The sequence below is a fragment of the Curcuma longa genome, unplaced genomic scaffold (assembly GCF_044706935.1).
Source record: "Curcuma longa cultivar G26 ecotype Majalengka, Jawa Barat unplaced genomic scaffold, ITB_CL_G26_1.1 utg509_np1212_2302976_RagTag, whole genome shotgun sequence".
Taxonomy (NCBI): Eukaryota; Viridiplantae; Streptophyta; class Magnoliopsida; order Zingiberales; family Zingiberaceae; genus Curcuma; species Curcuma longa.
In genome coordinates, this window is record NW_027435603.1 from 12,637 (window position 1) to 24,717 (window position 12,081).

Genomic DNA, 12,081 nt, shown 5'->3' on the forward strand with positions numbered 1-12,081 from the left:
TGGAAATAGGCCTAAAGACCAGTCCAACTCTCAGCCATATATTGCAAGAATCCTTAGGATGACTTCCTTACCTCTAGACCTGAATCTGATCTTGAGTGTAGTAACACTTCTCAGGTTCCCCAGATGCACACCCTTATTGACTTCTGATTTGAGGCTCCTTGATCCATCTGGATTGGATCTTAGAGTGTAGAAGGTTGGTTTTTTCACTTAAGATCATCTTTTGGCAAGAAGCTGCCTATGGGCTGTAATCTCTCAACTGATATCATCAGGCCGAAATATGCTTCCTTCTTAGAAAACCACCAACAACTCACAGAATTCAATCTTTTCTCAAAAAAAAAAAAACATAACCATATCTGATATTTTCTTGTTTTTCTTCTAGAAGCCTTCTCTCTGGTTAAAACTACAAAATTATGTTGGCGCAATTGACATACGCAACGAATTGAAGTGATTGGGAGAGTAAGTGCCATCAGATCAAATGAAAATGAAGTCCAACGCGAATGAGAACAAAAATGGTCAGTTAGACAGGTTGGAATCACGATACCTTGGAAACCCTTGCCGATCGAGTTGCCGGAGACATCCACGAGGTCTCCCTCCTTGAATATATCCTCGATGACGAGCCTCTGGCCGGGCTCGAATCCATCGACGGACTGGAGGCGGAACTCCTGGAGGTGGCGCATAGGGATGGCGCCGGCCTTCTCAAGGTGGCCCAGCTCGGGCTTAGTGAGCTTCCGGTCGCGGACGCGGCGGTACGCCACCTGTACGGCATCGTACCCGTCGGTTGCAGCGGTCTTCACCTGAGTGACGATGTTGCCCTCGCGGAAGCCGACGACGGTTACGGGGACCACAGTACCATCAGGTTCGAAGTAGGTCATCATGCCGAGCTTTGTTCCCATGACGCCGATGCCTGCCTCCATGCTCATGACCGTCACTCCTCGAGGGCCGCGGTGGGGGAGGTTTCCGGTGGAAAGAGGGCGGAGAAAGGAGGGGAAGGGGGAGCGGGAGGAGAGGAGGGCAGGACCGGGTAGAAGAGAGGATACAGGTTTCTCGGTGCGAGCGGAGGCGAAGGAAGAGCAGCGGACGCCGCTGCACGTCACCGACAGCGCCATTGTTGCTTCGACGAGGGCGTTCGATTTTCTTATCTTCTTATCCAGCGATATCAAGAGGCACGGCGGGTGGGTTCAAGCCTCAGAGGCAATTTACACAAAGGACCTAAATCATTCATTTAAACAGTTTCTGCCCCTACTGGAAAATTATAAAAAAAAATATAATGCACCACTTCATAGAATCTGTCATTCCAATAATCTTACACAATTGATCCTATGACTATCTATAAAGAGATAAATCGATAAACTGTAATTGACTACGATAAATGAGAATATTATCTCGGCTTCATCAAGATTCAATCTTTGTCCACTTCAATAAATCTATTCCATCGTAATCAATTTAACTATCCAAGAGCGGATCAGAGACATCTTGATCTTTCTAATTAGTGAGGTAATATGTTTAATCAAAAATCTTGCCTCAAACAAATATTTTTGTTTACAATTTTTGTTAAATTAAAATATTTTAATTACTTTTAATCCGTGGAGACTTCAGAAATGCAGATTTAAGAAGATAAAACATCATCCGTCCCGTCCACTATCTCCTCCCGCATGAAACATTCCATCCTCTTTCTTATTGAACAGTATTAAGAACAACAAAACCTTCACAACTCAACAGCCACTGTTATTATGTGCAAGATTCAACTGGTGACAAGAGAAACTAATATCGTTGGTATGTTAGGATTTATATTCCTGAAGCAGTCCCTCAAAAATATCCTCAAGGGTGATGATACCAATGACTTCTCCATCTTCTATTTCTTTGGTTAACCGAGCGATCGAGCACAGTTGCTGCAGCATCAGTCTGCTGGAAGGTTAGTTTATCTCTGTTAGCCTGTTTTTTATGCTATTTGTCAATGTCGACAACAACACTATTTGAGTTTTCATCGTCTTTACATAACAATGGAGCCATCAATTCAGAGGTTCTCGTGGATTCTTTGTTTTCTTCCTCCCATTTCACTCCTTTTGCAAGCAGGAGAGTCTTACTTCTGCCTTTAGCTTTAACAACAGCAGCCATACGTCTGCTTCCTAGTAAAAGCTTAATAGAAAAGGTAGAAACCTTGGAATTCTTCTGATAGAAACAGCAGTAACTGGCGTCTCTGTCTCTGCAGGAACAATAAGAAGACTTTTCACCTGATTCAAGATCATATATCAAATGAGAAACGGCAATACTGTAACCAGAGTATATTTTGGACAAAAGGACTATCAGAGTACACAAAACTAAAGGTAATACAAGAAGACTAAAGCCCACCAGCAGAATGGCAATGCTATTTCTTGAACTCCCAGAATAAACAGGAACACGACTGTGTGACCTCTGGCAAGAATCCTGCCAATTTCTTCCCTGAAACGGTGCTCTTTTTACCAAATTGTAGGATATCAAGAAAATAAGGTTAAACAAATCGAACTCCTGATTTAGATGTTGTTTTCAGAATGGTTATCAGAGGTTTACTTTAAACTGAAACGAAGGATCCAACTTGCCTTTACATTCATGGATGTGTAAATCCTTTGGGGCATGCTCATCTTAAGTTGATATTGTATCATAAGTACACATTTGTCTTTGAACACCTTTATAAATATATTTAAAGTGAGGTGATACTAAGATTTGGTTATTGGATGCTTCTTTTCGTATGATATTGCTTTGTCACCAATTTTAAGTTTGGAATATGTAATAGAGTTAATAATACAAAAGTTTAACTATTCAATTCAATCAAGTTACATGAATAAAAAGAGAGTCAGCAACTGTCCAGGGATAACACCATGTCTCCTCAAAATGACCCAAGCCAGTGTCAATAAATTTAAATGGTGACCGCATGCTAATTGATTATCGTGTGGCCTTAACATAGAAAAGAAATATCATTATGCATAAACAACACAATTAGCACAAGTAAAGAAAGATTAACTAGTGTTAGAGAGAATCTCCATATTTAATCTTCACCAGTCTAATTTCAAATTGACTTTTAATGCGAATGTTGATTCAATAGTAGACATAGCTGCCTCAGCTGTCTGCACATGAAAAAATGAGTTAGCAATACTAAACCATATCTTGTATTAGTATCATACAAACAAAATTATTTTTGCAGGAATCAATTGGTTCAGGAACCATGAAAACAAACTATCAATAACCTGAGAAGCATAGCATATCCATGAATGTCCATAAGTTGTGCAACTCTAGCAAAGTTTTGAATGAACTCTAACATCCATCAAATGTCAGTTTCAAGGGTGAGAAGTCCTCTAGCGATTAGGAAACCTCCATTTATGATTAACATGTCTCTACTCAAAGGAGCATGATACATTTAACCGACACACTTCATTGTTAGAAGGCACATTTAAATTGTTGATCCTAGCAGGAACTCTTCGGTGATGATATCATCAAGACAATTTGATTGTTCAAAGTGTTTTTCTGGCTAATATAGAAATCAGAAACAGTTGCTCGTTGGATCATCAATCATCATGTCCAAATCAGAGGTGTTGTGATATAAAAGAGAATAAACATTAGGAAACTTGTAGGTATACCTTTTTCAGTCAAATCAAAGGCTCCACTAATGTGTGTGAGATTTACCAGCCTAAAAGTATTGGACAGATGATAGTGTTATGTAGAACTGTCTATTGTTTGAATTCGTCTACCACATAACAAAATTAGTCCTATCGTAACTCACAAGTCAGAAGACCAGAGATTAAAAAACGTTCTTCAACCTCCTGCTATGCGCAATGGGTCTGAATAGTGCAGACTCATTGTGCCCAAGTGCACAGTCAAGGATCTGGAATGAAAATTTATTGGAAAAAGCTAAACCGACACAGAAAAAAGCACATCATGGAATTTGGTGTTGGGTGTGGCATAGGAGGGTTTCACCCCAGATCGATAAAGGCCTCCTCATTTCTTAATTTTTGTTTTGCACATACTCTACAATTTTCACTTCAAGTGTCGAGCAATAGTCATTCACTTCAGCAACAGTCATCAATGATTTTTGAAAAAGAAAAAGAAAAAACAATTATAAACAGTGGTACATTCCTAATGAGCTAATTACATTTACCAGTCACCAATCTGAACAACCCAATCAAACGGAAAATATTTAGGGAAAAAACCATAAGACACGATTTCTATCACTTATCAACTGGTGAGTGACTGCGTTGTTGACTCTGATCAGCGATCGACTTCAAACGTATACATCCTGGTACATAAATCAGCAAACTCTGACATAGCTCGAAAAAGTTCAGGCAAGTGCGTCTTGAGACTAGTAACAGTTTTCTCCCTCAGCTGCTTCAGCAACGTCCTGTGGACATCAAGTTCTCCTTCTAGTGCAGTTTTGAGAGACTGAACATACGACCTTCTTCCTCCATCTGGTCCTTCACGGTTGCCCCTTCCGCACTCTCGGGTGCACCTACTGTTGATTTCATCATCCTATGTGCATTCTTCTGGTGCCAGTTTTCAAAAGCTCCGTTCTTTCGCAAATACTCCCTGTGCATCTCCTCGCATTTTTCTTTCTGCTTTATCTCCTCATCTTGGAGGGTCAGGATTGTTTCTATGACAGCTCGGTAAAGCTTTGGATAGCTTTGGCTGCAGGCTCATGCGGGATTTTTTCCAGATGATCATGCCATGAACTGCACCAAAGGTTGGATCGGTGGTCGGTGCGAAGATGATTCTTTCTCTCTGTCTTTCAAACCGGTTTCAATTGGGATGATGTTCAACTTCAACCAATTATTAAGAACGGCCAGACATATGCTTTTTGATGACTAACAAGTTTACAGATCCATCGTTTCAATTGATGATCAATATATATCAGTAGTCTCCAAATATTGTGTTGGCATGGATAAATATTATTGCCGCCCATGCTGACATGATATTGTTGGTATCAGCTGATACTCTTTGGAATTAACTCGGACAAGAAGACTCTTTCTCATTATTCATTCTTTGATTTTATCTGTCGATCACAAGGAGTTGCAATACTTAAAAGAGAAGGAACAGGACGATGAGATGCACTAGTGGATGACATTGACCGAAACAAGCTCATCCTATAATTCTGTATAGAGGAAATAAACACTAATTAGAGGAAGGAGGAGAAGAGGAGATACACCAATCAAAGCACTAATAATAGCAAAGAAAAGTGACACCAGAGTCAGATAAATTGATCCATATTTAATACCTATGCCTAATCCAGTTTCAATTGTGTTAGTCTAGTTCAACACCTGGTGGTTAACTAAAATATATGAATATATTGAGGAATCAATTCCAATACTACTATACTAGTCCTGAGACATTACTTAATGAGACTTAGAAAATTATGGGACTAATCATGATAGGATGCTACAATGACCAATACTTTAATCCAACACACAATAATTTAATATTAGGAAGGTGTAGTCATTAGTCTTAATGCCTGTTATTTTTTTATGCTTTGTTGCTTTAAAATTTTAACTTCATATGCTTCAAAATTTCTATAGGCTTATATTTGGAGGTAAAACAGATTTCTATGACTCATTTGAGTTGATTTTGAAGTAATTTGTAGTGCGTCAAACTTGCTAAGTATTGACATGGTACTTAAACTGGATTATTCCATTCGAAGGCCAAAACTCGGATATGGGATGGTATTTAAAACCTTGATATTACCAAATGAATACAGGCAAAAATAAATAACAGATCTAGTTGGTTCACATCCATTAAAGGTTGGGGAAAGCACCACCTTGTTGCATCATTCTACTCTTAAAATTTTGGTTTATAGTCCTCTTTGATATTGTGACTTGCTACATGCAGGCAGGTATGTGGCACCGGAAATGTATTTGAATGAGGAGTACAATACAAAAGTAGATGTCTTCTCATTTTCTTTGATTTTACAAGAGGTAAATACTCACTTTCATTTCTTTAAGTTTAATCTCTTTGAAAGTTAATATGCCCTGTAAAGTTGCCGAACCATCACCCTTTTGAAAATATAGCTCGGTAATGCAAGTACTCAAATAAACTCTTTTAAAAAAATTGTCAATTTAAATTTATTCCCACATACTATTTTTAACACGCCTATTTTATTTTGCCACTGTCTGCGATATGTGGTCATTATAAAACCTATAAGCCAAACCAGTCATCATATCTCATTGTTCATTCATTCAGCCAATTATACAGTTCTTGTTCTTCAAAAAATCTCCTCGCTCACAAGATTGTTAATAGAGGCAAGTAACCATGTGTAGTCAAACGGTATCAGAGACACACTTCAAAAAATCGGTCACTAATTTAATGACCGAAATTGAATCGGTCGTTAAATCCGTTGTTATTTGTGGGTTTTTTTTGTGTATATATATATATATATATATATATATATATATATATATATATATATATATATATATATATATATATATATATATATATAAATCGGTCATTAAATTAGCGACCGATTTTTAACTTCGATCGTTAAATAGCGACCGAATTACAATCGGTTGTTAAATTAACGACCGAAATTGAATCGATCAGTAAATTAGCAACCAAAATTGAATCGGTCATTATTTAGCGATCGACGTTACAAATCGATCGCTACTTAGTGACCAAAATGAAATATCAGTCGTTAAAATAGCCATTGAAATTTAATTGGGTCGGTAATCGCAGAATTGAACGACATGGAAAGAATTTAGCGACTGAATTTGATTTCGATCGTTAATATTTAACGATCGAAATCCTAACCGGTCGCTAATTTAGCAACTGAAAACGGTTCAGTCGCTAATTTAGCGACCGAAAACCTATTCGATCGCTAATTTAGTGATCGCAAACCAGTTCGATCGCTAAATTAGCTACCGAAAATGGTTCAGTCACTAAATTAGCAATCGAACTAATTTTCGATCGCTAACTAATTAGCGACCGAACCGTTTTCAGTCGCTAATTTTATCAAATAAATTTAGGTTCTTTTGTATCCCTCCCGAACCCTAAACACGCACACACAGGTTTCTTCTCTTCTTCGTGTGCGTTGATCTCTGGATCTCTCCAATCTCCTCCTCCGGCGTGATTTTCCTAGCGGGATCTCCTTCTCCGGCGTCTTAGGTAAACCTAAAAATTTTTTCCCCTTGATCTCCTTGGGCACGGCCCTGCGGCTAACCTCTTGCGCGGCTGGCCGTCGGATCTAGTGGCGGTCCCGGCCGTCGGGCTGATGGCGCGTTCGGCCGCCGAGCTGGTGGCGCGGCCAAGCGCAAGTGGGTGATCTGGTAGCGTAGCCAAAAACATCACTGAGATTAAGTTGATGCTTTACTTTGGTTGTAGTCTTGTTCTTGACTCTTGACATATAGCTTTTGTTTTTTTTGTTATGAATCAATGGTATGATGAATTCTAGTACACAACAAATTTCTTTCCGAGTGGCCCAAAGCTTTCACCATCTTATGTGGGCTTCCGGAGTCCTCTTCTCCTTGCCTTAGTCTCTTTGCTTCTTCTGCGTTCTTGTCATGCTTATGAGCCTTCCATTTGAAAAAAGCAAAAAAATTATTACAATGTTGCAACACACTGCTTGAATATCTTCATCTCAATGTGCAATCACCCAATGGAAGGGGTCGCGCCACCAGCCCCAAGATGATAGAAACCTACTGCGAGCACGGGATCTGATCAGAATTGTGTGTGATATATATCTATCAGTAATTAGAGAAAATAAGATTGTGATTTTCTGTTTGATCTTTTATTTCCAAAATTATTCCTATAGGAACAAGTTTGTCTTTTAATAAAAAATTAATTTTTTTTATCATTTAAATAAATTTGTGATATGGATTTTAAATGTGGATTGTAAATATAGATTGTATGAGTAAGAATTTTAATAATGATTGAATGTAAACTTGATAAATTTTTTAAAATATTAATGACGGAATTAGTGACTGAATTTGAATTTGGTCATTAAAATTAGCAATTGAATTTGAATTCGATCGCTAATTTTAGAGACTGATTTAAATTTTTATCGCCAAATTTAGCGACTGAATTTATGTTCGATCGCTAATTTTAACAATGAAATTCTGATTCAATTTATAAATTTAGCGACGGAATATTAAAATCAGTTGTTAAATAGCGACCGAAATAGGATTCGGTCGCTAATTTTAACAACCGAAATAAAATTCGATCGCTAATTTTAGCGACCAAATTTACATTCGGTCGCTAAAATTAGCGATCGAAATAAAATTCAGTCGCTAATTAGCGACCGAATTCGAATTCGATCATTAAATCCAATTACGACGAATTTTTTTGTAATTTTTTGAATCGGTCGCTAATCAGTTGTTAATCGGATTTAGCGACCGATTAGCGATCGAAAATTTGATCGCTAATCGATATTATTTTTGTAGTGTAAGGTATAATTTGAGCTATTTGAGATTATGCTCTTTAACTCATTGGTTAGTTGTATCTACAGGATGTTCTCAATGGCATTAACATGTTTAATTCTTTACCATTGGTCTTTTCTAGATGATTGAAGGATGCCCTCCTTTTCCTAGTAAACAAGAATTGGAAATTCCACAAGCCTATGCAGAAAATATGAGGCCACCTTTCAGAGCATCAACAAAGTTGTATGCTTATGGACTAAGAGAGTAAGACTTGTCCCCACTTTAATATTTTTTTTAATCAAAGTAGTGATGGATTATTGTACTTTTGCTGATAAATTGTGACTGATAATATTTGTTTAGATTTTGATTGTAAAATCAGACATATCATTTAATACATTCGCTTTGTTGTATGATAATTTATAAGTTGGTCCTTCAGAGAGAAGATTTCACTATAAAAAATTCACAAATAACGATGGATTTAACGACCGATTAAAATTCAATTGCTAATTTAACGATCGAATTTTAATTTCGATCGCTAAATAGTGATCGATTTTAAATTGATCGCTATTTAGCGATCGAAGTTTAATCGGTCACTAATTCAGTCGCTAAATAGCGACGGATATGAATTCGGTGGTTAATTTACGATCGAAGTTAAAAATCGATGGCTAAATTAACGATCGAATTTCTTACTGTCTCGTGCAAGAATGAATTGTAATTTGAAGGGTTATGGTAAAAATGCAACAACAATAGGCGTTGCCTTTATTTCTCTTTTCATCCATATATTGAGATTTTTAGGAGAATTTGCTCATGAATAATCCCATTACAATAGCTGATCTTTCCACATACTGTGTTAGCTTTACTGCTATTTATTTCCTCTGGTCGGGCAGCATTTATTGGTTATAATAAAACCAAAAAAACCTTGGTTATGTCTCCTTTAGTTTAAACTATCTTATGAATTATGTGATATACATGATTAGGTACATTATCCAATAAAACATAAATGAGAGAGAGGTTTGATTCCCTAGATTAACCACATAAGATAACAACGACAACAACAACCAAACCCCCCTCCCCAACATGGTGCAGTGGCAAGGCGTTCAACAACTTAATCAAGTATTTACAGTTCGAATCCCAACTATGATGCACTGCAAGATAATTCCTCCAGTGGGATGAAAAATCTAGGATGTTGGCGGCTGAGCGAGAAGCCGCTTGTACTTCTGGATTTACCTGATGAGCGAACAAGAGAAAGGTCGGATAGATCGATACCTACATTATCAAAACAAAAAAACAACCACCAAGTCTTATCTCACTAGGTGAAACATGTTTAACCACATAATTAGCGACTGAAATTAAATCGGTCGCTATTTGTGGGGTTTTTTTTAGTGTAAGATAACAATTAGGAAAATTGATGGTAGTGTCTAGAACATGGTCGTGGGTAAGTTAGAAACTTTTTTTTTTTTGTCTAAGCTACTGGTATAGTACACAGCATGCCATTCACTGGAGCTGAATTTTTTCACCTAAATTAGTAAAGGAAGATTTTATATATTAGACATAATTTAGCTAGTAATTCAAGGAAAATCTGTAAGCTTCGTATTGATTGAATTAATGGGAGAACTTGTAAGCACCATTGATATGATGCAGGTTTCAGTTGTGCATTGACAATCAAGAGGGGTGGCATTTCTAAGTTTGATGCATACCTTCAGAATATATTAATGAACCTTATCCTTTGTTCATTATCCTTCTTTTTCTTATCTTCATCAAGTTTGTGTTATTTCATTGTTATGAACCCTATACTAAAGCAAATCAGCCATTAACTTTAGTCCCATAGAGGTTAGATAGTTGGCTATAAAGTTTTCATTAAAAGGATAACTATTCTAACATTTGATAACATAATTGAAGCCCAATGTTTCTATACTGCTGAAACCTAAAAATCTTATTTAATGAACCATAATTGAGCAAAGATATCAAAGTTGGTGCCTTATTTGAGGAAATAGAAAGTTCATAGGATGATTGGAATACCTTAACAAGGCAAGTGATGATGCAGAAGAATCCAAAGATTTTTATTATTATTTTTTATAATTTTTATTTTTTAGTAATTTTTGAGTTTTTTTGTATTTAGTGTATTTTTAATAATTTCTATCTTTTTATATTTTAGAATTTTAAGTCCGTTTAAGATTTTTAAGATTTTGAATCTGTTAAGATATTTTTCTTTCTATTATAATTTTTTCTTTCTTTTACATCTTAGGGTTTTGGGTCTATATAAGCGTCTATTAATTAGTTAATGTTTAAGAAGAAATTTTTGGTTTAATAATATTTTTGACAATGTCATTTATTTTTCTATTTCATGATATTCTTTCAAATCAATAGGTTTTAAAAGATTGATTTTCAATATTCACATTTGATCAACGGAATCAATACAGCTTGCAGGATAATTACTATCTCATCCGACATCAACAAACAAGAGAAAACTTTTGCCAGGGACACATAGTTGATCAACTCTTGCCCATCATAGTTTCAGAAAAATAAGTAGAAGTAACTTTGCACCATAGCATCTTATCCCTACAACCAATTTTCCACCATAAATTTTGCTCCCAGGTGGTTTGTTTTATATACCTAAGTCACCTTCTGTTTGTAGCTACATACACAAGAGCAAGGAGGAATGCTTATCAACCTGTTAGTGTGCTGAGGACCTAACCATAATATGGTCATTGTCTATTTAGTAATCATCCATGTAGGTAATTGAAGGACACTTGTTGCATGAGGAAATAGCAGAAGTACAGTGTTCATCAAGAAGATCAATCCTGCTAATGAGAAAAACCGAGCTTCCCAGAATTCACTGATTAATAGTATTAATAAGCATAAACTAGCTTGGAGAAGTTTACGGAAAGAGTCTCAAAATCTCAGTAGGACTTGGTAAGGCCATCAAGTCCAGTGGATTTCTTCCTGTCAAGTAGGAGTATAGCAGATTGGTTGAGAGATTAGTGAGTCAAGTAATGAGTAGCATTCTGTTGCAAGTCAACAATGGTTGTGTATCTGTCCCCATGATTGCAACTGAAGTATGCTCCCATAGTTGTTAAAACTGATCTAGTTCTGACAATGATGTTCATTCACGATGGCATCAAAGAATTTGCTTTTATGGTCTCATAGTTTGTTCCATTAAGTTTGGCTCCAACTTTTTCCCATGCATCAATTCTAGTGCCTTACATACTTGAGCATTCTCACTCTCAGCAAAGGTCAGCAAATATCATTCCTTGAGAGGCTTTCTTATCGCCATTTTAGCTGAATCTGTTGAAGTCATTTGGAGAGAAAAGAGGATCCTCAAATCTGAATCTATGTTAAAGTTCGTCCTCATGACTTCTTAAAGTGATGAGCAGGCTCATATCTTACACAAGGAAGCTGTGGGTCTGTCAAGATGAAGAACAGATCACTTTAGATGTAATGAAGATGTAAACATAAGATTGGTTACTTTCCTAACAGCTCAAGCTTGGGATTGGTCATTAATTAGGAAACTTTAACATGGCATTAAAGTAGAAGATGAAGGAAAAACCATACATCTAATTCAAGATACGATGAACTATAAAAGAATTAGATGTTAAAATACCTGGAGCGGAAGATGTCGAGGAGTTAATCTTGTTTTCCTGTAAGAAAAATCCAAAATAACAATAGAGAAAAACGCAGAGAAACTTCTCCTATCGCCCAAAACCTGAATGTT

General features: G+C 36.6%; 1 protein-coding gene and 1 pseudogene across 1 annotated transcript; both read right to left on the bottom strand.

Moving 5' to 3' along the window:
• The window catches only part of LOC141820732 (protein ROLLING AND ERECT LEAF 2-like), an 8,201-nt pseudogene extending 902 nt beyond the window's left edge, over nt 1-7,299 (bottom strand).
• LOC141820591 (large ribosomal subunit protein uL3c-like) lies at nt 31-1,129 on the bottom strand. The gene is made up of 2 exons (XM_074707926.1): nt 542-1,129; nt 31-167 (listed from the first exon to the last, which is right to left on the bottom strand). The coding sequence occupies exons 1-2, from the start codon at nt 1,104-1,106 to the stop codon at nt 31-33; spliced, it is 702 nt and encodes a 233-aa protein (XP_074564027.1). The 5' UTR covers nt 1,107-1,129.
• Nucleotides 7,300-12,081: the final 4,782 nt, after the last annotated feature.